At 49.0% G+C, this 25461-nt stretch overlaps 1 protein-coding gene across 1 annotated transcript in view; it reads left to right on the top strand.

Annotated features, from left to right (window-relative positions):
* Positions 1-2931: 2931 nt before the first annotated feature.
* The window catches only part of MACF1 (microtubule actin crosslinking factor 1), a 335004-nt gene continuing 312474 nt past the window's right edge, over positions 2932-25461 (top strand). Inside the window, exon 1 of the mRNA XM_019657518.1 lies at positions 2932-3202. Coding sequence (XP_019513063.1) covers positions 2983-3202 — 220 coding nt within the window. The 5' untranslated portion in view covers positions 2932-2982. The remainder of the gene's footprint in view (positions 3203-25461) is intronic.

The following is a 25461-nucleotide window of genomic DNA, read 5'->3' as shown; positions in this document are numbered from 1 at the left end:
CGGGTTGAGCGGCTGCGCGGGCTCCACTTCAGCCGCTACCGCTAGGGCGCGGGGGGCGGGGGGCGGGGGGCTCGGTGCCTCGGCTCGGCCATTGTGGGAGCCGCTCCCCTCGGCTCCGCTGCGCTCCCCTCCACTGTGCTCCAGACTGGGGCGCGCCCCGCAGCCGCCGTAGCCGCTGCCTTTGCTGCCGCCGCCCGCTGGTCTTCCCCTCCTCCGGCTCCCAGGGTAAGACGCTGGGCGCGGGGCGCGGGGCGCGGGGCTAGATGCAGGCTCCTGCCTGATTGAACCGGTGCGCGGTGGCAGCGGCGGCGGGGCGCGTGCTTGATCGCGCGGGGCGGCCGCGCCCGAGCCCGGGTAGCCCACGGCAGCGGGAAGACGGGTTGACAGGCTCGGGCGTCGCGGCCGTCCCGGCCTCGCACCTGCAGCCCCGGTGGCCGGCGCCCTGAATCGCCGAGCGCACGGAGCTGGGGTTTCCCATCGGCCGGCGCTGCCCGGGCCAAAGGGAGGCGTGTTCTCCGGGAAAATGGGACACCGAGCCCTCCCAGGCCGGGAGAGAGACCGGCGGGAGCGGGCAGGGCCAGGCGGGTAAGGTCGCTTCCCGGCCCCAGGTCTCAGCCACTGGCCCGGAGGTTTCCTGGGTCCCCAGTCGCGCGTCCGCATGGCGCGGCCCCGCTCTTTGTCAGCCGCGCGCGGCGGGCACGCGGACCCACCCGTGTCGCCCCTGGCTCGCGCGTCCCTCTCCCCGCTGTGGAGAAGGGGATGGGGGCGAGGTGGGGGGAGGGCTGCAGCTGGAGAACTCCAGGTGAGGTGCCGGTCGCGGACCCCGCGTGCGGCCTTCGTAGTGGGTTGGGGGCGTGGGCGCGCGCGCCTGTGAATCCGGGATTGATGGAGTGACTCAGGTGACCGAGGGGTGGGGCGAGAACCCCGAGGTCAAACAGGTGTTTGTGGGGGTCGGGAGACTGACCGGGGTATAGCTGGGGAGGGGCGGTTTCTCCCGGAGGAGGCCTTGGACGAGCGGGCCTTTGTAGTAAAATGGGGCGTCTTGGGGAGGAATAGGCGGTTCTGGGATGAAGCAGGTGGTCTGAAAGGAGGGGCGTTTCCTGCCCTGGGCTGAGGAGGGTAGAGATGGAAGCACAGCCTAAATTTCCCCGAGGTGGGGGCAGTCACTTCAGCACCTGACCGCCTATAAGAGGTGGGAGGTGCGCCAGAAGGTAATTGGGGGGAGGGAGTAAATGCTAGGATAAAGGGCAAAGCTGTGCCCGGACCTGGCTCCTTTCCTTTCTGCCTCCTGTGGCTGGATTCCTTTTTGATGTTCCATGGGAAGGGGGCCCAAATGCCACTGGCCCGGAGGTGCCCTGGCAGGGCTGTTCTGTCTGCCCAAGACTGCCTATAGGCCCACTGCACTGTTTGATGTTTCTTTTGTTATCTGTTCCCGTTCTGTGCCTATGGTGGGGATTTGCCTAAGACCCAGGAGGCTGTCTCTGCCTTTTACTGCCTTCAGGCTGAGATTCCCAGAATCCAGGAGGAGCTGTGCCCAGAGACCCATAGTGTCCAGTCATTTAGGCCACCTCATTGTCTCCTATAGCTCTGTGTGCAGGTGTTTTCCATAAGGGAAAGCCGATGGTCTCCTGCCCTTCCTGGACCCTAGCGCCACCGTGAGAACGGGTTATTTGGGCTGGATATGGGGCCTTCAGGGAGGCTGGTAGCTGAAGGCATGCACCATCCGAGCTCCAAGGGAGCCGCTGGGGTGGTGCGCCATGTGTAGCAGATGGTCCTGGGAAGTGAGCTTGGCCTGAATGAGGGCAGGCTGCCCAGTCTGGCTGGTGGAGCCCAGCTGGCCACAGAATGAATGTGTTTCCACTCAGATCGCTCCACTAGCTAAACTGACCAGAAAAACTGACTTTCTGTATGTACCACCTCCCCCACACCCCTACCCCATGCTGTGCTATTTATTCCTACAGCCCTTAGAATAAGCAAATGGGCACTTTAATGCCTATTGTGTGCCATGCATGGCACCAGCCAGTTTTACATTTGCGTTTCACTGTGTTCTTAAAACATCATCTAAGGTGAAATATTACCCCCATTTTGCAGATGAGGAAACTGAGTCTCAGAGAGATTAAGTGACTTGCCCCAGATCACACCAATTGTAAGTGGCCAAACCAGAATTTACACCCAGGTCTGTCTTGCTTCACGTTTAGAACTTTTTCTAATATATCTGCCAGAGACAGAATGGGAGAAATAAAGAATTTCTGCCTATTCTAATTCATGCTTTGTTTCGTGTCTGCCTTTGAGATCGTGCTTTAGCTTTTTGAAAATACTTCCCATCTGTTGCCCTATTTTATCCTTATACCATTCCTGGGAGGTAAGTAGAACAAGAATGTAATAATAGATGCTGTTTATTGAGGGCTTATTGGACACCAGTCACTGTTAAGCACTTTACCTGCAGGATCTCATTTATTGCTTGCAAACAACCCTGTCAGGTTAGGTGCTACCATCACCCCCATTTTATAGATGAGGATGCTGAGGCTCAAAGAGGTTAAATGGTTTCCCCAGGGTCACACAGCTAGTAAATGGTGGGGTAGAATTTGAATCCACATCTTTCTGTCTGTGGGACCCATAAGCTTAATCCTTCAAATGTACCAGGTAACAATCATAGTGGTTACTAGTAATAGGAGCTAACTTTTACCCAGTGTTTTAAGATTTATAGACATCTTCACATATATTACCTCATGTGATTTTCCCCAAACCCTGTGAATTAGTTTTGCCGTGTATTATCATCATCCCATTTTCCAGATGAAGAAACTGAGGTTCAGAGAGGGTAAAGAGATGAAGTCAGTGGTAGAACCAAGACTAGAACCTCCGCCTCCCAAGTCCCAGTGTTCCTTCTGCGACTCCTTCAGTCTGTTCACATATATTCCTCTCTCCTCCAGATCACATCTCTCTGGGCCCCCAGGCTCTGCTGCTGCAGACCCCACCTGGGCGATGTCATCCTCAGATGAAGAAACGCTCAGTGAGCGGTCATGCCGGAGTGAGCGGTCATGTCGGAGTGAGCGGTCTTACAGGAGCGAGCGGTCAGGGAGCCTGTCTCCCTGTCCCCCAGGGGACACCTTACCCTGGAACCTGCCACTGCATGAGCAGAAAAAGCGGAAAAGCCAGGATTCTGTGCTGGACCCTGCAGAGCGTGCTGTGGTCAGAGTTGCTGGTAAGAAAGGCCCCGAGTGAGCTGGGTGCCTTGGGCTGAAGGGGAGAATGGGCCAATGTGCAATGGCTGGGTGGGCAGTGGAGGGGTTCAACCCAGGGCTCTCTGAATCAAATTTATTATTACTATTGGAAAGATGATGAAGAAACATTAAAAAATATTGAACATGGAAAATCTGTCACCCCAACCCCTCCATGCTACCATGAGACCTTGTTTTCATTTTTGTGATTTCTTCCCTGCCTTTGTCCCTATGCAGTTATATGTTCCATGCAGTTACCTTCATGGCTTATGTACCAGGCTAGAGTTGGTTTTCCCCCTTACTTTTATATCAAGATTTTTCACATTATACCTTGGGCTTTATAGGTACCATTTTTAAAGGCTGCGTAATATTTCATGATTTTAAAAAATCCTACTAATTTTTCACTTTTTCGCCATAATAGAAAATGCCACAGTGAACATCTATCTTTATGAATAATAACACTTGATTTATGTTGAATTATTTCCTTGAGATAAAGTCTTCGGAGAGGGCAATTTCACTGACATTGCCTTCGAAAGGTGTGGTATACAGTTACTCTTTCCTCTTTCCGCAGTGCAAGGACTAAGGCTGCCTCCTCCTGTGGTGGGAGGTACCTGTTTTTTTGCCAAGTGGCAGAGCAACAAGTGCAGGTTTTGGAGTCAGAAAGATGAGGTGCTGGACTGTGGTCCTGCCCCTGACCAGCCGTGTGACTCAGTGCAAGTCTCTTATCCTGAGCCTCACTTTCCCCATTTTAAGAACGCTTCCTGTGCAGAGCTGCCTGTGCAAAACCTGCCTCAGCACAGGTTTTGACTCAGTGAAGGGGAACTCTGTGAAGTTCTCTCTCTGCGGCTTTTCCCGAAGGCATCCAGAACTGCCTCCGTGGGTTGTGCTCAGCGCCTCAGCAGGCGATGGTGCCAGAGTGCAGAGAAGTAGACAAAGCAGCGCCTGCAGCTAATTCGGTGACATCACCCATTTTTAATCCAACACCAGGGCCTGTCCTGCTACGGTTTTTGTGTCTCTCAAATAATGCTCCCTGCCCTGCTCCGCTTTGTCGTCTCTCACCTGGGCCTTCCACCGACCATCTAATAGTCTCCTCCTTCCAGGCTTGCTCGCTTTCCTTTGCATGACTAAAACGGTATTTTGTTCTAAAATGCAAACCTGATCGTGTTACTCAGCTGCTTCTAAACCTTCTCTGCCTCATTGTCCGTGAAATAAAGGCTACATACAGCATAAAGACCTGTTAAAATCAGGCCCCAGCTTGCTGCTTCAGCTCCACTTTGTACTCGCAAGCACGCTGCGACATTGAACTGGACCTTGACCCCTGAGGTGTGCATCTTGCAGGATCAGACCTCTGTGCTTTAACTTCTCTGCAAGGGGCCGGGAACCCTGCCTCCTCCTTCAAGTGCCGCCTCCTCTGTCCTTAATACCCCAGTGGTATCCAAAGCTCCCTCCTCTGCTCTGTATTCAGACTCTCCTCTCCCCTGTGTTCCCTTGTACAGTACAGCAGTTATCTTGCAGGGTGCCTGTCACTCCCTCAGGACTGTATCTTGTTTATGTTTTTACCCCCCAGCTACTTGCACAGGGCCTTGGAGATCAACCAGTATTGACTGGATGCAAGGAGTGTTTTCAGGAGACGATGTGATTGATAGATTGTGTTCCAGGAGTGGGCAGAGGGCTGTAATGGCAAGGTAGACAGGGAGAGGGTTCTGTGGGCTCCAGTCATCAGGAAAGGGTTTTAGAGGAAGTGAACCACCAGGGAGGAGACCCGGAAGACGGGCTGGAGAGTTGGAACTCTTTGTGGTGGGCCCTAGCCTAGGGAGCCCTGAGAGGAAGGACTCTTTGTTCCTTCTCAATACTTTTGGGCCCGTGGCCTCAGCCAGTGAATAGTTTTCAGAGCTGTCGGTAAGGTGCAGGAAGGACTTTACTAGTCCCCAGCCTTGAAAGGCCACGGCCGAGGGGCCCCTGGACTTCTCCTGAAGGGGCAGACTGGAGGCCTCCTGCTTCCTTCCTTGTGCCTGCTAGCCCGCTCCATCATCACGTGTGCACACTTACAGATCCCTTTATGATGATTTCCCCTTCCAGTCTTCTCTGAGGAGCCCCGCGGGATGATTTGCCTGCTGCTTAACATTCCGAGTCTAGAACAGAAGTGGAGTGGACTCAAGAGGGTTTAATCCCCAGGCCGAGCCCCTAAGGACACCACTGGGTCAAATGAGCGATGGGGTGATGGGCGCTGGGCTGTTGTTTCCAGCATCCATGCTGATCTTTGCATCCTGACACTGCCAGTGACTGCCTTGAGGAGGGGGCTGGGCCAGGGAGGCTGAAAATGGGGAGGCTGCCATGGTTAAAAATAACTTGTGCACTGCAGTTGGGTGTCTTTAGTTAGCAGGAGAGAGAGAAGAGAGGCAGCAGAGGAGGCGGGACTGCTACTTCAGGGCCTGGATGCAATCTTCCTGTGATTTGAGGACTCGGCGGGGCTCTAGCAGAATAATTAAACAGGCAGCCTTCCTCTGCAGGGATTCTTTCCTGTTAGGTTCAGGAGGGGGTGTGTCTGGGAGACCCTGGGTGCTCTGAGGCTCTCTGAAGCTAGAACTTTCATTCTGGGAGGAAATGAAGTCAGTCTTACATTGGAAGGCAGCTGTGGCCTCCGCAGTTTTCTCCTCCTTATGGGTCTGGATTTGGGTCTGGATTAGGAAACCAAGTGGCGGGTGTCTGGATCAGTCTCACCATATACAGAGACCTCCCCCTTCCCTGGCCCCATTGGTGTCCTGAGCTGGTCTCAGGGCTTCGCTTGTGCTTGAGACGCCTGATGGGAAACCCCTGCTAATCACACAGGCCAGAGTGGAAAGGCATGTCTGGGCCGAGAAAGGCCGAGAAAGGCGCTGATCTGAGTCTACAAAGTCAAAACAGGTTCTCAGGGCTCCATACATGCTGTAACCTGACTCTTCCCATCCTCATCCTTTCCCTCCATTTTCTCTCTCTCTTATTTATGAGCCCTATTTCCAACTCCCTAAGCCCAACCACACTGAAATGGAATAATAGTCATTAATGGGAATGCCTCGTTATTTCTGTTGATCAGTGTTATGGTTTACATAGAGATTTCATAATAACTCTGTGTGTTTGTTAGGACATGTGCTAGAATCGGAGGCCCAGAGGGCGTACGGGACTTGCTTGTGGTCACATAGGACTCGTAGACCCAGATCTTCTAACTCCAAGTATATTGCTCTTTCCATTTCCTCGGGCAATCCCTGGCAACCAGGCCAGCCTGAATCTTCTGCAGATGACAATTTAAAGAGCTCACTTGGCCTCCAGACTCACCCGAGAGACCTGGTCACTTCTGGGAGAGATTTCAAGATACCGGCCTATAGTAAAAGGCAGAGACAAAGAGCTAGGAAACTTTGTGTCTTCCCCTCTGGCTCTCTGTCATTAGTGAACAACTCATTGGTGGGGTTGACAGGAATTGGGGAGCTGGGGAAGTGACTCTAGCAAGTAGTTCAACCCACAGGGTAGAAAAGGGGAGAGGGAAGAAGGCTGTATTACTTGAAACTTGCGGGGAGTAGACGGAAACAAGGAGCGGGATAGTGTCACGTGGTTGTATACTGCAAGACTCTAGGGGGCGCCATTCATACTTGTCAGTGTAGATTTGTATATTTATTATGACAAGTTTCCTGCAGGTGGCAGTAAAGTGTCTGGAAGAGGGGATCATGTTTGGGCTAGGGGCTGGGCTGGGTGCAGGAGGGATTCACCATCCACCTGTCAGTCAGATATTCATCCGTCTAGCATCACATATTCAGGGGCCTCCCTGTTCTTGGCATTGATATTCAAAGATGGCTGAAGACGTGGTCCCTTCTTCATGGAACTCAGTCTAATTGAGAGGACAGAGGGGAAAAATAATTCTATTCCTGTGTGTATTGTGAAAGAGGGGCACAGTGACTCGGGGCTAAGGATTGGCCTACTTAACCAGTAGAAAGCATCTGTAGGATTCATTCTTGGGAGCCCCTCAGCAGGTGCTGGTGAAATCATCATCCCCAACATCTGCTCCAACGTGGCCTCCCCCAGGAAGCCTTCCCTGATCTCTCCAGTCAGATGGCAATTGTATCTCTACTCACCCCTTGTTTCAGTTGGTCTTATATTAAAGTTAATTGTTTCCAGGTACGTTTCCCCCACCAGTTCTGGAGCTCACTGTAGTCAGGAGTCCCATCTTACCCTTCCTTGTGTTGCTGCAGGATCTCACTCTGTGAGCGTGGGCTCTAGAATCTATTGATAGAGAGGCTCAGTGAGGGCTGTTAAATGTAGCTCAGATGCCGATGTTTGCTCCAGCTTTCAGAGCCTAAGCTCAGCTGAGGGAGTCACTCAAGGGCCTGCCCTGGGGCCGACAGCACTGAGCACGTGAGCCTGATCAGAGGAAAGCACCTGCCTCTCTGTGCCCATGTGTCTGTCCTCTAGGATGGAAGCTCTGAGAAGGCGCCTCTGTGCTTGTTCGTTTGTTCATTTGTTCGTTCATTCATTCATTCAATTAAAAAAAAATGGATTTAGCCCCAGCTATGTGCCAGGCACCGTGGAGACACAGTGGAGACAACTGGATCTGGAGTCAGAAAACTCGGGCAAATGACTTCACTTTTCAAAGCCTCAGTTTTCTTATGTATAAAAGGGAGATGATGACATCTGCTTCACATGATCATTGAATGAGAATCAGAATGCGCTCGACAAACACAGGCTAACGTGCCTGTTACTGCATTTAGCAGTGTCATTCCTTGTAACTTCGCTGGGCAACTAGAAGAGGCAGTGGAGACTCCAGAAGGCCGCAGTTCCCCAGGCGAGCAAGGAACGCGCTCTAAGGCCTCTTAGTTCCATCCCTTCCTTTTATTCACTCTAGGCCTTTGTCAGAGAGCAGATGGAAATGGTTTTTTCCTGACCAGCCATTGGGGGGAAGAAGGGAATATAGGAGTGGGAAATAGGGCCCTAAAAACAATTCCATTGAGAACCCTTACTCCTGAGCAGACAACCTTCTTTTGCCCGGAAGCTCTTCGAGTTTTGCACCTGAGGAGGCTCCTGGCAGTATCCTCAGAGTCCCTGGCCCTGTCCTGGAGTTTGGTTTCAGCAGCAGAGAGATGAGCAGGAGGGAGTTTCCTGAAAGTGGGGCAGAATGAATTGTAGCTACACACCACCAGCTCAGCTCCAGCTCTTTGAAAGTAAATCTGGGTCACAGTAGCTGGAAGCATGAAAAATGACCACGTGGGCAGAATTCTGTGCAGGCAGCGGAAAAGACAGCCAAGCTATCCTTTCTCTGAGGCTCAGGGTTCCTATGGGACCCCAGCTGGTGAGAGAAGGTGGTTGCTGCATTGCAAAGTTGCAGTCTTTAGGCTGTAGGTGTCCCATCATGCTTTCCTAGGGACTTCCCAGGTGACGCAGGGAAAGGTTTGGAATGGCAGTCTGACTCACGCTTTTCTGTTTTGGAGCAGCGAAGGACTGAGGTTAGGAATGCGGGGGTACGGCTGGTTAATTTGGGAGCTATGGAAGGCTATCGTTTCTGTCCTTTGGGTTCGAGATTCGATGCTACCAGAGGAGCTGACAATGCAGCACGATCTAGGGCTGCACTTGTCTTTTATTTCAGCAGTCCTCCTCCTGGTAAGAGGCCTGTGAACATGCCTGGGTGTGAGTCTTAATAACCAGTCATCACCAAAGTGCTACCCTGAGCCTGACCAGTTGCTGTGGCTAGGACCTGCTGTGATTTGGCCCTGGGTCTGCCTGCTGCCACCTGTCAGGTAGAATGCAAGCCAGCTTCCTGGCTCTGCCTTGGCTCTCCTGCAGGAGCAGAACCTTTGCTGCTGGCTGGAATTTCCCCCTGGACTTAGGATGCTGTTGCAAAGAAGGTCTGGGAGCCCTTGTAACTTGAAGAGTGGTCATGGGCTAACGTTCTGTGCCTCAACCCTCTCCCAGAAGGTACCAGGATCTTGCCTTGTGGTCAAGGGGATGATTCTGCCTAGAGCCTCCGGGGGTGTGTCTCTGGCCATGCCCTTCCCTCTTCATTCCCTCCCTTAAGTAGTTTCCTTGTTTGCTCACGCTTCCATTTGTTCAGTCAAGGGGAATAGCTTTGGGAGTCAGTTGGAGACCCAGTTCCATCATTTGCCATTTGGGTGACTCTGGGAAGTTTCGAACCTCACTGAGCCTCGCTTTCTCATGGTTAAAATTGGGGCCAAGAGTGCAGAGTCTTGTAGGGTGGGTTAAATGAGATTGTAAGAGTAAGGTGAAGGTGCTTGGCCCAGAGCCTGTTATGCCGTCAGCCTTTGGTTTGTATTAGCTATTCTCATTAATATCATTCATTCACTCATACACTTGTTCACTAATTGATGAATGTGTTGATTCATCCCTTTGCTCATTCATTGATCATGTTTGTTTAACAGATATTCCCAGGACTTCTTTTGGCTAGGCTCAGGCTGGGCTTCAGAACCCAGCTCCCCTCTGAAGGGCAACTAGAATGCAGCATGAGCTGCGTACACTGCAAGCCCAACGAGAGTTATGAGGGGGGCTCTGTGAGGGAAGGGCTTTCCCCTACTCCTGCCCTCACTCCTAGCTTAGAGCAGTGGTAGCATTTGGTTGGGACTGGGCAAAGAAGTAGGAACTTGCCAGGACAACCTGAAGAGTGAGGGCATGTCCCTGTTGGCTCATTTCTAGTCTTACTCTCCTTTCTTGGGCCTCAGTAGAAAGGAACAAAAGGAAATGAAGAGAGAACAGCTGGTGGAAGTTAGGAATTAAAGAATGGTTTGGGGAGTTGAACTCTGGACTCCATCCAGGAGCTCCTGAGAGCTGATGCCAGCTGGGATCCCCTTGTAAATAATAGCTGGAAAAGCTACTGTGGATTGAGTCCTAGATGTGTGCCAGACACATTTTACATGTATCATGTAATCCTCATAAACCCTGTGGGAAGTAGTTGCTAGTCTCCCTGTTTTACAGAAGAGAAAAGTTAAGGAACTTGTCTGAGGTTGCACAGTAAGAAGAGAGTGCAGCTGGGGTCCCCAGTGCTGACTGTGCAAGGCACCCTCTGGAATGCAACATGTACAGTATGCCCTTTGGAATTGTTTATTGCTGTGGCTCAGGTTGGCCTAACTCCAAATCCCCTGCATTCTTCGGAACATTTCGAACATATACTGAAGTAGTGAGACTAGCATAATGAACCCTCCTTGCCCAGGAGGGTTCAGGAATTATCAATTCATAGCCAATCCTATTTCATTCACACACCTCATTCCTGCCTCCCGAGTTACAGCAGTCACATACTTTCACCTCCAAAACTTTTAAACTATTATACCACCTTTCCCCCCGTAGTAAATATATTGGTTTATCTGCTCAATAGTCATATTTGAAGACAGTAACTAGTCCCACTTGACCCATTTCCCAGAGGCGTCATGAGAGATTCCACTCCCGAACACAAGGGCCCCAAGGGTAGTATGTCCCTTCCAGTGTTTGTCTGATCCTTTGGTCCTTGAAGCTTGAGGGTCATGCCCTACTCCCAGAATGCAACAGAGCCAGGCTAGAGAGTGAGCAGGGTCAGAACTAAGCTAGATCCTAGATTTGAATCAGGACCCTGCCGGAGTAATTGAGGCAAGTACCCTAAAAATGGATTTCGAGGCTGTGGTGTTGAGAGGCTGAAGTTGAGATTCATTAGGGTTGAAGTCTTTAAAGATCATAGAAATTCTGTTCTTGTAAGAGGGCCTATGCCCCAGGCCTCCCCTGGTGCTGGTGAACTGTTCCACATGACTCTTAATCTCAATTGAAAACAGTAGCCACCACTTTTCTAGAGCCTCTCCTGGATTTGTGCTCAGTTTCCAGCCTGCCTGTCACCACCCCTGTAGAAGTTTCCGTCCTGAGGTCGCATTGGTTGGAGAGACGTTGTTTCAAGTGGAGGGGAGCTTCATAGGTAAGGAGCCATACCTCCTAATTTGAGGAACCTCCTGATTCCCCAGAGTACAGCTTGCCTGCAGCCGTTTGGTAGGAACCTCAGAGACTCCACACAGGATGAGGCCCCCCACAGGATGAGACCCTCTCCTGTCCCAGAGCAGGGAGATTGGGTCTGGTTGAGTGTGCAGGGCTCGCTTTAGCCTGATTCTTCCCAGAGAGAAAATAAAATGGTTACAGCCAGAGAGGCTGGGAGATAGCAGAGGGGTCAATCAATACCTTTTTTAGCTACTATTGATCTGTTCCAAATGCCAGGCTTTGTGTTTAGCATTTTACATACTTTATTTGACCTAATCCTCAAAACAACTTTAGGAGGCACATGTGCTACAGTAGAGGAAACAGAAACCCAGAGAGTTTGGTAACTTGCTCAAGGTCTCCCAGACAGTAGGGCGCCAAGACAGGAATGGCACTCTCTGCCTCGGGCAACCCAGTGCCTCCCCCATTACAAGGAACAGTAGTTTAATAATAGCTAACATCTGCACAGCACTTCAAGGTTCACAGAGTGCCTTAACACCCATTATCTCCACTGTGCCTTGGAAGCCCCGGGCTGCTGAGGCATTCCACGCCCCTTTGGGACAGCTGCCTATCAGGGGTCCAGTCTCTGCTCATGTCCTCGAGTAAGGATTGGAGATTCTTTGGCATTGGCTCTGACAAGCTAGGAGAGAAGGCCTAGGGAGAGACTGAGGTGGAGAGACTTGGCCAGTTGCTATGGTAACCCAGATGGCTGAGTAACCATTTTGAGGGTTGCTATGGTGACAGGGTGCCGGGCTGCTGGGTGGCAGGGATCCTGTCTTCCTGGGTGGCTGGCACCATCCAGGCCTCCTAAATTAGCGATGTTGCACTTTCTGAACAGAAGAGGGCAGCATGATAGTGGGCAAAGGCTTCCCACCCCAGAGCAGATTTGGGAACTTGAGGCAAAACTTAAGTGTTTCCAGCAGCTGGGCAGAAAGGGAGCTTTGACTGGGATGGCCAAAGTTGGTGTCTGAAAGGTTGGTGGGGCTTAGCCTGGAGACAGGTCTCCTGAATCTAGAACTAGACGATTTTCTTCCAGGAGCTGGCTTAGGGCAGCCCCTTTAGTGTCTGGTTCCAGCTACTGTTGGGTAACATAAAAGACACAGGAGACAGCCTACCCCTGCAAGGAGGAACAGAGAGAACACACACACACACACACACACACACACACACACACACACACACACACACCCTCTACTAGCAAATTATTTATAAAGCATCAATTAACACATGTAAAATAATGCAGCATGAGCCAAGCTGAAGAAGTGCTAGGAGTAAACCTTGTAGAGGTTGGAGGAGGAGCACTAGCAGAAGAAGTAATTTTGCGCTTCCCTCTTTCATCTCTGCACGTGAAGTGCCCTCTGCTCTTGGCCACTGAGTGGACACTGAATTGGATTCTCAATTGTCTTGAATCTAACCCACATCCCCCACCCCCATATGACTTCAGTGAGGCATTCATGCCCTCAGCAAATACTTATTGAACATCTACTAGGTACAAAGCCCTATAATGAAGAAAGATGAAATAGATGTCTCTGCCTCAAAGAACTTGTGAACCAGGAGGTTGAGGCAGTGGTGCAGACACCTACAATAGGTGTGGTTGCTCCAGGAATGGAGGAAAGAAAATGCATTTGGGATTTTGAGAAGTGCGCCTTCTACCGGGGTTCATGAAAAATAACTTTAAGTTATGTAAGGTGAGCTTTCAAGATGGGTAGGATTTCAGCAGGTGGAGTTGGGGGGGTAGAGGACATTCCAGGCAAAGGTTCAGAGTTTGATTATAGAAGATGCTGCACATGAGGGTATTCTGGGAGATAAGCTTGTAATGGAAGGTAGATGTCAAAATATGGAGGACTTTGAACTCCAGGCACAGATAAAGGAAACTGTGAGAGATAAGCATACTTTCTTCTTAAATACCATAGCCTTTTAGCTACTCAAAAGCCACAGGCAGGTGAGTATTTTAGGGTCATCTGGTTCACTTATTCATGCATTTAATCAAAATTTTAAACAAATATATAATGAGTGCCACATATGTGCCAGGTCATTTGCTAGAGGCTAAGAATCCTGTGGTGAACAAGACAGACAGCAACCCCAGCCCTCAGGGAACTAATGATTTGGTAAGGATGAAAGACCGAAGGATAACTTCAGGCGTGTTGGATATTACCAAAGGGGAGTAGAGGGGGCAGGAGGACCTACTAATCCTGTGGATCAAGGCAGGCTTCCCAGGGGGAATTTCAGCAGAGGTGTGAGTTGGTGTGAGCCAGGCCAAAAGAGGAGAGCAATGAAGGGTTATGGCCTGGGAGAAAAGTAGGTGGGAAGGCCCTGAGGCAAGAGAGCACGTCTGAGGAGCTGAAAGAAGTTCAAAGCAGCTGGGCCTTAGGGAGAGGGGCACTTGAGAGGCTTACGTGGAGGACACCGCAAAAAAAAAAATAAAAAAAATAGGGCTTTATTTACTTGTATTACCCTTTCCCTCCACTAGAGGCCCTTCCGAGTACATCCTGCCTCCTCCTGCTCCTCCCTCCGCCCTCCCTCATTGCAGCCTCCTTAGAAATGCAACAGCAGTATCACCATCAGAAATAAAGGAAAATCATAGACCAAAAGAAGCCTCAGAGCTGTCCCAACTGTGTGGTCAGGCTATAAATTTAGACTGTTGCTTGGAAAAAACACAAAAACCGCCCCTTCATAGGCTTCCTTCTTCCCATCCCCCCAGAAGCCGCTTTGTTCCTCTCTCCTTGTAAAAATTTTCTCTTGTGTAAAACAGGAACATCAGCCAAAACATGTGGACTTCGCTCTTTCCATTCATTAGAAGAATGCATTACTTCAAAATCTCATGGGAACATTTAAATGCAAATCTTGTCGGAAGAGCTACTTGAGTCTGAGAAGCCCCCTAGCCACAACCCACACCAGAACTTTCTTCCTTGATGACCGTGTTTCTTAACAGGACTCTCAACCCCTTGCCCTGTCCCCCCAAACTGCTCAGGCCTTCAACAAAGCCTGATTCCCAGAACAGGCTCGCTTTCCCTTCTCGCCCTTGTCTTTCCTCACCTTTGGTGAGCCTCAGTCACAATCCTTGAGGGATCCGCTCACCAGTGGCACATGTGGCAGCCCCAGGAGAGGGTGGAGGGACTTTTTACTGTAATGAAAATGAGGAAGAGAGGTCTGTTTCAGGGGTGAGGGTGGAGGTGTGTGTATGTGTATTTCTGGGCCTTCTGAGCCCTACTGGTATAAAATTATATGGGAAATGCAGATGACTCAGCACGGATACAGTCAAGATCCCCAGAGTTAGCATTTCTATATTCTGTGCTGTTTACAAAAAATGTGCTTATGCCATCAATCACCAACTCCTTCATCCTGCATCTTCTACGGAAAGCCTTTTATTTATTTTAAAAAACAATAAGCCTCAAGCTTATTCACCTCCTTTCCTTAAACTGAGCTCATTAGCAGCTGACACCAATCTGTGAACTTGCTTTTTCTAAGCACAAAGGATTGAGCTGGAAGGAAATGAGCATTTGTCCAAGATCCTCCCTGTCTGTCCTCTTGTAGGCCCTTCCCTGTATGATCTCTATGCCCAGAACTTGGACAGGTCAGCAAACCTTGATGGAAAAAGATATGATTAATGACTTGCTCACCCGATTTCTGATTATGGTGTGATGTGCAAAGCACCAGTGTGCACCTATTAGTGAAAAGCATCATTTCTTTTTCTTGTTATTAATGCGCTGAGCATTGACCAAATACTTGGCACTACTCATAGCATACAAAAGATGCAGGCCTTGCGGGGGGTGGGGGTGGAAAAGGGTAAGAAGCTGCTCATTAAAAATCTAAAGAATGGGAACTCTAATGGAAGCCCAAGTCCCAATTTTGGCTGCTCAATGTTGCATGCATTCTTTTTTTTCCTTGCTAATGTGCTGTTATTGTGAAATCAGTCAGCCTAACTTTTAAACCCACAACCACTTCCCCATCCCCTGAAAAATCAAGTTCACAGACTTGATGAAGTTGGGGGGAGGATGATGGCTGGCGGCGGGGACAGCTGTGGGCAAAAAGATCACCTGCATTTACCTGAGTTCCTCATTCACAGCTCTTGACCCCAGTGCAGTCTAGGAATACACAGCTGAATGGAGGATCAGATGAGGTTGGAAACTCCCTCCTCAAAGTGGTCCCCAATACATCCCTACCCATATTTACCAGTTCCCTTTCTTCACTTTACTCCCCCCGAGAATCATTGGTTTCCCTTTTTCTTTCCTGACTAGTTAAGGCCCCAGAATCCTTCTCTTTGTTCCTAACAGTCCTGGCTCCGTCTGTTTCCTACATTTCTCCCTTTTGATCTAAGTCTGTTCGAATGGCTGTCACAGTGTAATAATCCTGTTGGGTCTCCCCTCTTATTCATTCCATGGTGCAGTCAGAATCCTATTTTCATTCCTCCCTCAGTTGTCGTTTCTCAGCCTCTGGCTCTGCATCCTTGGCCTGGTTTACTTCATGGTGCCTGGTCTGCCCTCTCTTTTCGAGTTGTTTCTTCCATTTCTGGGAAAGCCTTTGTTCCTGGGATTCTTTGTGGTCTCAGCGTTGCCTTCGGCCTCACACTGCAGCCTGTCTGGGTCTTGCCCCTGTCCTCGCTCTGACCGTGTCTAGCCCTGGGACCTGAGGCATCTAGATCTTTTGCTCTTTTCCCTTCAGTTTCTCTAGGTCCTTTTCCAGCAGCTGCACAGGCCCAGCTCGGTTGCTCTCCAGCCAGGGGGCTCCCTCCTTTGTCCCAGCTCCGGGTGGAGGTCCGCGTTGAATGGGGCTGCCCGCCCACCCGGTGGAGTCGGCTCCGGGGTCTCCACGCCGGGGTGGCTGGCCCAGCCGTTCACCCTGACGCGCGCGCGCGCGCGCGGCCTCCTACTCAGCCGGACGCCCTCCGAACACCCCCGCCCCCCTGGGCTCAGGCCCCCCGGTCCCGAGCGGGCGCTGGTCCGCAGCTACCGGGGCACCCGTGTGGGCAGACCGGGCCCCCCGTGTGGGCAGACCGGGCCCAGCCAGTCGCAGCCCGGGCCGAGGACGCGCCGGGTGGCGGAGGCGGCGGCGCGAGGGGCGGGGAACCGGCCGGGCCTGGCGCTCCTGACAGGAGGAGCCGCCGCCGCCGCCGCCGCCCGCCGCCGCCACGCCGGGGCGGGCTGAGGGAGGAGCGGAGCCGAGGGGTGGGGAGGCGGAAACGCGAGCCGGGACCGGCGGGCTGGGAGCGTGCTGAGGAGCGGAACGCGACGGACTGCCAGGCCGGGAGAAGCGGACGGAGAGCGGACAGCGAGGGCGCCGCTGCCGTCCCCCAGCCGCACAAAGGGCCGAGGCTGGGGCCGTCGCCGCCTCAGCGCGCGGGGCCTGGAACCGGCGTCGGCCGGAGCCCTGGGAGAGCGCGGCGCGGGCGGCCATGGCTGGCTACGTGCCGGGTCAGCAGCCGGCCAACCGCAGCCAGGAGAAGGAGTTCGTGCAGGCGTACGAGGATGTCCTGGAGCGCTACAAAGGTGCGGCCGGGCCCGGGGCCGGGGCCGGGGTCGGGGGCCGGCGCGGCGGGGCCCTCTGAGTCCGCTGCAGGTGGGGCGGCCGAGCGGGGTCGCGCCCACCCCGGCGCCGGCCCCCGAGCTGCTGGCTCTCGGGGCCAGTGTATTTACAGAATTGGGATAAAGCTCTGGAATGCTCACGTACAGCCGACGGCGCTTTCCGTAGCACTAGTTACATTATTTACCTCTTATCTGGCCCAGCTGGAAGGAGGCGAGACCAGGGGCCGGCTTTGGAGCCCTCCTGCTGTGGGGAGTTGCCGAGGAGGAGGAGTGGGGCCGGGGAGAAGCCACTCGTCCTGCACCCTGTGCGGGTCTTTCTCGGACATCGGCGTGTCTGCCAAGGGTCCCTCGCCCCCTTTTGTCTCCCTCAGTCTCCCACCCGTCGCATGGCAGCCGAGGTTGTGAACCCCTCGGGTTTCTGTGGGGCCGGTGTCCGTGAGTGTGCAGTTTTGGTGGCGAGGCCTCCTCCCACCCTCACCTCCCGGGGGTTTTTGAGCCTGACCGAGGCCGGGGTCTCTTGCATCTTTTTCTCAAAAATAAAGATTTGCTTGGGAGCTCGGATTTCCGCCCCTGGAGGCTCTCTTGCTAAGCAGTGCTGCAAGTTAATGCCTCACTTAAACCTGGGGTGTAGACAGAAAGTTTTTGACAGGCCCATGGGTCTGGGGACAGCATCACCCTAACTGCTGCAGCTGCCCCTTACGTGGAAGTCACGGATGCGTGGCCGTGGGAGCCCCTGCCAGTGATCTTGAACATCCAGTTCTGGGATTTTGCTTTGTGTGGCAGTTGTGCTTTCCACAGACATGGAGGTTTTCCCAGAAACGACATGGGCTGCACTTTCTCCTATTTGATTCAGCTTGGGCCCTTGTGACTGGGCCTTGAGTTTCTTTTCATCCGAAGGAGAGGAAACTTCAGCCCTTTTGACTGAGTCCAGCATACTTGTTTACGACACCTACCCAGTGAAGGGAAACTAATGAAGAAGCTGTAAAATGCTCCTTGTTTTTCCTCGTGGCATTAGAGCTCTGCTTGGGAATGCAGAGAGAGAGAGAGAGAGGGAGAGACAGAAATGAAATGCTAAAATGGACCAGCTTAGGAGTTCTACTTGTTCCCTTCTGCATCAGCTCCTGTAAGCTGTCCAGGTTTCCCTGCCTGCAGCAAATTTTCTGTCAACCCCCTGTGGTCTTTCTTTTAAGCAATGTGGTTCATTTCGGAGCACAAAGAGGTTAGATTGTGCTGCTGAACGTCATTGAAAAAAAAAATGCTGCTAAGTGAATGGTTCCATTAAGTTTCCTTTGCAGGCTTTTGAGTAACACTGGGCTCTTCAGAGGGAGGATGCTCTGGGCCTGTCTCGGGCCTGGTGGCCGCTTTAAAAATCAGCAGAATTAAAACAGAAACAGGTGAAGAAATCTCAGTACCTCACTAGATCATGTTGCTGGTGGCCTCCAGCTGAAAGGAAGTTGGATTTCCTAGCCTGTGAAACTAGGAAAGAAGGGGGGAAGTGGGGCTTGTTCCAGGAGAGGCCTCTTGTGTTCCGTCCTTTTAGCTGTCTCACTCAGTTTGGCTTTCCTCGGAAGGTCTTTGATCAGGTGTATAGGAATTTGATCTTTCCCAGACACAGATCTCTTTCTTGAGGGGAGGAATGAGTCAAAAACGGTCGGCCAAAGTAAATTAACTTGAGCTGTGTGAGGTTGTCATGCAGCCTGCTCTGTGATAGGTGCAGAAGAATTGCGCTTCCCTCCCCACTGCACCATTCTCACTGGGAAGCCAGGATGGATTAGCATCCGCGCTTTTGTTACTTTGCTGTATGGAATTCCTGCATTTTCCAGACTTCGAAATCTCCTTACTGCCTCAAATAGGAGAACTGTTTGCCTAAGCTGCAATCAATAGAGTGATCAGGGGAGGTGGTTTGTGGGGATCAAGCCAGGAATTCGATTTGGAGAGACTTGGGGAAATATTGATGATGATGATGGGGTTCTAGACTCTCATTGGTTGGCCACCACATTATTTGGATCTTTCTCTGCTGCTATTAATGTGTAGTACCTCATTCTACCAATGAAATAGGATCTTTGTATTCAGAAGGAGAGCTGAAGTTTTCAGCTGCATGAACTGCCCCCTAGAAGGGGCAAAGGTAAGAAGGGACGTGGTGCACTTGCAGTGTTAAGGGCATAGAACAGTGTATTATAGCTGTATTAGGAATGGTTGTCAAGCATGGATTTTCCAGAATTGTGCCTGGCAACCATTTCCCTGTGTATTGGTAGTCAGCATGATTTTGGCAGAATTAGATGATTCATCATGGACATAAACACTCTCTCTCATTTCCTAAATATCCCAAAGGCTCTTTCAGAGCCTACACTGGCCAGCAAACAGGAAGAGGTATAGATTATAACTCTGAATCCTAACAGTTCAGAGGGGGCAGCAACCAACAGAACCAGGGTGTGTCATTTATTCTTCCAGTCCTCCAACAATTATTAAATATCTATTAGAGGTAACAGAGTGTTAAGCCCTGGAGATGCCAGAATTATGAATGAGACCTGTTTCCTGCCCTTGGTTATTTGCATCTAGTAAGGGAAAGATACATGCAAACAACTTGTTGTAATATTGTGTTAAGTGCTAGAACAGAGGTATGTGGAAAGTACTGTGGAAGCAGGAGGAGGGTTGACTCTCTCCCCTTGGGGTTCTTTGGGAGACTTGACAAAGGAGATGACACTTCAGTGAGCCTTTAGGGATGAATGGGATTCGGTCAGATGGAGGAGGGTGGGAGGGGAAGAGGCAGAGGGAATAGATAGTATGTGCAAAGGCATGAAGGTATGAAAGCGAATGAGGGGCTTTGAGGAACATGAGTAGTTGAGTGTGACTAAAGGGCTAGAGTTTTGATGGGAGCACGTGATACTGTAAAGGACCCTGAGTCCAGCTTGTAAAGATCCTTTTATGGCTTTATATCATGGGCAATGGGGGAGTCAATCATTGAAAGTTTTTTAAAAAGCAACAATTAGTATGCCAATTTTATTGATTCATAATAGAGGACGTACCTGTCCGGTGATTGGAATACTTATATTGCTGTCTGGGGCACTCTTTCCCTGTACCAAAGTGCTTATTATAAAGCTAGTTATCAGATGGTTGCTTGATAAACATGGAAACAAAGAAAAGAGAGGTTCATTGTTTTGAGGACTACTTCATCCAGATGATGATATGGACCAGTCACAAAGTTTCCCTCTCTGTAGATTGAGGTCCTTATGAACACCAGAGGAAACAAAGAAGGAGCAGAGGTAGGACAGCCAGGACCTGATTTCTTCTAGGATAGTGACAAACTCAGTTGAAGAAGCCTACCACATAAGGGCATAGTTTTAGGTTTTAGAGAGGAGGTTTAAAAACAAACACAATCTAGGTTCATGGTGGTTGGTTAAGCAGGGGTTATGTAGGTGGGTTCAGGCAGAATTAGACTGTTTCCACAAAGCCCTAAAGAGTAAAGAGTCTACGGGCCCGGCTAGACTAGGAATAAAAGAGAACATTCACATTTAAACATTGGTAACATGGACTACCTGCTACTTAAAAACTTAAGAGTTCTTACCAGGTGTCATGGGTTATATGAAGCTAGTTAGGACTGATTTTTGTTCATCATATCACAGAAAAGAACTTACATAACTTATTGCACAGAGAGGAGTGAAGGGTCTGTGTATTATTTAATGTATAAAACCAGCGAGGCAGCATGATATAGTAGAAAGAGACTAGGCTTTGAATTTCGTAAGTCTTGTGCCCCAGTCCTAGTTCTGCCACTTAACTTGTGTTGTACGATCTTGGAAAAGTTACTTAACTTCTAATCTTTGAGTTTCTCATCTGTTAAAATGGAGATGATAATGCTAACTCCTTGGGATTCATGAGAATATAAGTGAGCTATTGGCGCGTACTAGGCCATTCATGTTTAGAAAAACCTTCATGTATATAAATAATACTTTGTATTTTACAAAGCAGTTTCATATTCATTATCTTATTTGATCTTTATAATACTCTATGAGGAAGCTATTAAACACATAGGTAAATTTAGGCATAGAGACTTAAATTATTGTCCAAGCGCCAGGATCTATCTAGACTTCTAGGTGACAGTTCCATGTTGTATCACAGAAGGAAGGTTTAAAATCAGATCGGTAACTTGGGTTAAGTGATATAATTGTGAAAATACTTGTTAGTTTCATTACTATTTTGAGTCTCTGAACTATTAGTCACATTCCTTATGTGGTCTGCATTTTTCAAATCTGTGCATTGTGGAGAATTTCTTTGCTCCTTATTATGGGAGAGGTTTCATGGTATGTAAATCACTTTGAAATTCTTATACCAAAGTAATGTAGTGCAAAGTGATAGTTTTGTTAACACACTGGTTGGAAAATATAGGCTGAGGATTTGGTATTGTTTACCTAAGTGATACTCGGATGCACACCCTCTTGGTTAAATGTAGATTCAATTTTTAAGTTCCTTTTTAGAACACAGCCCTTGAATTGGAGTGGATAGCTTCTATACAGAACAGTAGGGCAATTGCTGCTTCTGAACCATGGACGCTTAATTCAGAAAGTGAACCAAGTCTGTCTGCTGGGAAATCACAAGCTGTGGCTACATACATGTTGTTGAAATCATAAAATGTGTGCATGTGCTAACAACAGTACTTACGGGAGTTTTTGTCTTGAGCTTGCTTGGCAATTGACATAATACAAGCCAGGGAAATGCATCCACTGAAGCCTTATTGTCCTGGTATTTTTCAGTGCCAATTTCAGGTTTTAGAGCTCATGGTAGAAAGAATACTTGAGTACACATCTGGAAACAAACATCCCAAGATCAAAAGTCACAAGTAAATAATTATGGGTTGCAAAATGAGTTTATAGTGTGTTTTTTTTCAGTGGTCTTGAAAACACCTAGGGTTTCCTCCTTTTACTAAATATGGTTGGCCCTTTCAGTTTCTGGTAATTATATGTTGAGCCATGTTGTGACTAGCTTGTGTGGTGTGCTACAGCTCTTGGTTTTGCTCTTCATGGTTTTGATTGGGGTTCAGGTCTCTGTTGTCTTGGCTCTCCCAGGGACATTTACTAATTTCCTGGACTGAAGGAGCCCTTTCAGGCAGGTTCGCTTGGCTTGCAGTATCTAAGAATGTTTATTCAAACTTTTTTTTGGTTACTTCTAATAAACCATTATTTTTCCTTCTGGAACTTCCCAATTCTTGGAATAAATGACAGTGAATCTCTGATTCTTTGTCTCCAGCCTTCATTTCCTTCCATAATTTGACTTGCCGTGCATACCTGTGTCAAGTGTTAATGCCCAGCATAGCTCTCTGCTCCCTTTGGACAGGTCTTAGTAGGTCCTCCTAGGTCCTCATACCATGCTCTGTGCTTCTGTGTTCTCTCTTCCTGGAATTCCCTCTCCCTTTCTTTTGTGATTTTTTGTATTAAAAGTAAGCATTAGACCTGTGTCCTCCATGCAGCATTCTCCCATTACTTTATCAGACATTAATCTTTCCCTTCTCTGATCTCTTATAATGCCCACCTCTCAATTAGTCTCAATTATATACTGTTTTGTATTATTCTTGTATTGCCTCAATGTCTGTTAGAATTGTTCACCTGATGATGTTTTATGCGCTTATAACATAAGGACTTTTTATACTTCTTTTGTATGTGGTTGATTGACAGGGAATTTCAGGAGAAGGGGCAATCATACCAGCACTTTCAAGTTATATTTTAAAGTAATTTCCTTTCACATTATAAAAGTGTATGCTTAATGTAGGAAATTATAAAAAATACAAGACTGTAGAACTTTAGCTAATATACCTTCCTTAGTTCTGTGTGTGTGTGTGTGTGTGTGTGTGTGTAGGGGGAGGGTGGAGAGGCAGGCCGACCAACATAGATAGATGTGCTCTGCCTGGAGAGAATGGAGTTCTCAAGGATATGCCCTTTTTGGCCAGCCTCAGGTCTAATCTGCTGTGGCTCCATAAATTTGTGTTACATTGTTAAGTCTGCTCTCATTGGGCACAAGCATTTATTTTTCTTTCTCTGTTCAAAATTGCTTTCTTCTGCATGACCATGTGTCAGTCAGTCATCAGGGATGTGCCCGTTATCAGGGATGATTTTGGGTCATTGCCTGGGACAAGTAAATTAATCGGTCGGTCAGCATCTTTCTTTGGGCAAGGGCTTTGGTAGCTGTGCTGCTGGATTCCGTCCTACCATAGCAAATTTCTGTCATGATTTTTGTTCAGAAAGGTAAATAGAATTCCTTTGTGTTGGTGAAAAGAATGAGCTTGCTTGAAGTGTCTTGGAGTTTAGATGGTTTTCAACCCGCAGGAACATGTTGGATTGAGACAGATAAGAAGGGGTTCTTTTTTTTTTGGCTGTGCTTTTTAGTCAGTCAACAACTATGAAATCAGCTCACTTTGTACACTGCGTTCTACTAGTACCTATAAGGAGATACCGTGTTGGGGGAAGTAGTGGGGAGTGGGGTGGGCCACGTAGAAGCATTGAGAGAGTGATATTAAGATTAGGAAAAAAGGGAGAGGAGGTCCTGAATGTCAGTATGCGAACCTCAGTGTTATACAGCACCTCAGTGTTATACAGCGGGCAGGATTAACGTAGTGGCTGTGTAAATGACAGATGAGAGTAGAGACCTGCTCTAAGTGAGTCATGAGGTTACATTAAGAGATAGTTGGAAAAGAGGAGAAGGATCTATTTGAGAGACATTTTGGACTTAAGGACTTAAGTATAGATAACATTACTAACTCTTTTCTAGAAGATTTTGCTTTAAACAAAATTTACTATCCCTCATGGCTTCTCCAAAACAAGGTCCTCTTGTATTAAAATCCTCTTTTAAAGATTTTACTCTATTTTGAACTGTGTGTTTGCTAGAGCTATGTGTTTGAACCTGTGACTGAAGGTTGTGTTTGAGTCTTTACTTCTCATTTAAATTAGCAATGCTGGGTACCCCAGAACACCAATTCTAGCCACTCTGGACAACCTTCTTTGTATGCTTCCAGGGATACCAGCCAAGAATTGCATAAGAAGTCCTCGTAAATCCTCTCTGAAATCTTCATTTCTATCTTGAACTGCTAATCTCCCAGGGTGTCAGGGGGCTTGTTTGGAGGATTCATTCACTCATGTAATTAATAAACATTTATTAAATGTCTCCTCTGAACCAGGCAGTAGGCAAAGGGCCAAGGAAACATAGATGTTGTCCTTGCATCTCTACGATCTTACAGTTTAATGGTGGAAACATATTGGTAAGCTGACAGTTACCACCTAGTGTAGGGAATGCTGTCTATCATCTAGGTAAATACTGGTGCTTCCGTAATAAGGAGGAGTACCCACTACAGCCAGGTGAGAAAGGGTGAGGGGACGCGTCCAAGAGGAAATGACTGAATTGTCACCTAAAGGATTTGGGACTCTGGGCAAAAAGTCCGGGTAAAGGGCGTTCTGGACAGCATAAACAGAAGTAAGGGGATGAGGGGTCTTGAGGAGAGGGCATATGGGGTGTTATTAGTAAGGCTGGAGTGTAGGATGTGAGGGAAGGAGAAATGAGATGAGGTAGGAAAGGTGGGCAGGACTAAAATGTTGACTGACTTAGTATGTTGTTATGTTGTACAAAGTTTGGATTTTAGCCTGCAGGGTGTTTGGAGCCATTGAAGGATCTTAGGCAAAAAAAGCTATGATTAGATTTACATTTTAGAAATATTTTCCCATTGGCAACATTGTGAAGGAGGATTGGGAGGGTCAAGACTAGTGACAGACCAGTTAGGAGGCTGTCACGGTAATTTAGGCAGGGAGTGGTTAGGAAGGGGTTAAACTAAGTTTGTGGAAATAGTAATGTAGCAAAGTGGGCAAATCAAGAAGTTTTATGGGGTAAAATCCATGTGTTTTGCTGACTGATTGAACGTGGTGTATTAGGGGAGAGTGAAGAACGTAGGATGACTTGGAGGTTTCTGGCTTGGGTTTCTGTGGGGGTGGGTGGTGTCATTAACTAAAATAAGGAGTATAAGAGAAGGAAGGTTATTTGCGGTGATATGGTGGCAGTGCTGGTGCAGGGGAAGATGCTGAGTTTAGTTTTGATTGCATTGGGGGTTGAGGTTTCTGTGGGATGCTCCCCAGAGGTGCCCAGCAGGTAGGTGGTTGTATGGAATGTGGAGCTCAGAGAGCTGTAGGCGAGGTGGTCATCAGCTTATCAGCTTATTGAATCAAAACCACAGGAGTGGGCAAGAGGATTGCTGAGGAGTGTGTGTACAGTGAGGAGAGGTTTGAAGCAAAAACTGGGGAACTCCAGGGGAGGGTGGTTTTGGCAGCAGAGGAAGAATAGCCCCTGAAGGAAATTGTCCACCCAAAGGGAGGTTCAGAAGGAAGTTATGCCACACAGTGTGTCAGATTATGCAGAGGTCAAGCAAGATAAGGACTTTAGGCTCTAACATAAAGGTCACTTTTACGGGAGCTTTTTCAGTGGAGCTGTGGGAAGCCCATCCAGAATGCAGTGGTCGGGAAGTGAATGAGGTGCAGAAATGGAGTCAGTGACTTGAAACCTGGACTTTGGAGGAACAGAGAGGAGGAAGGCATTATATAGAGGAGGATGTAGGGTGAAGGGAGTTTTGTTGGTTTGTTGTAACCTAGGAGAGACTTAAGTATGTTTAAGTGCTGTTTGGAAAGAGTCATTTAAAGAAGGGAGAGAATAGCTGATGGGAGGGTGGGGTTCAGAATCAAAAGAAGAATGTGTCTGATGAGAAGGAGCTAGGGAAGGCGAGAATGCAGGTG

Source organism: Hipposideros armiger, unplaced genomic scaffold, assembly GCF_001890085.2.
Source record: "Hipposideros armiger isolate ML-2016 unplaced genomic scaffold, ASM189008v1 scaffold_10, whole genome shotgun sequence".
NCBI lineage: Eukaryota > Metazoa > Chordata > Mammalia > Chiroptera > Hipposideridae > Hipposideros > Hipposideros armiger.
This window is presented reverse-complemented; position numbering and strand designations above follow the sequence as displayed.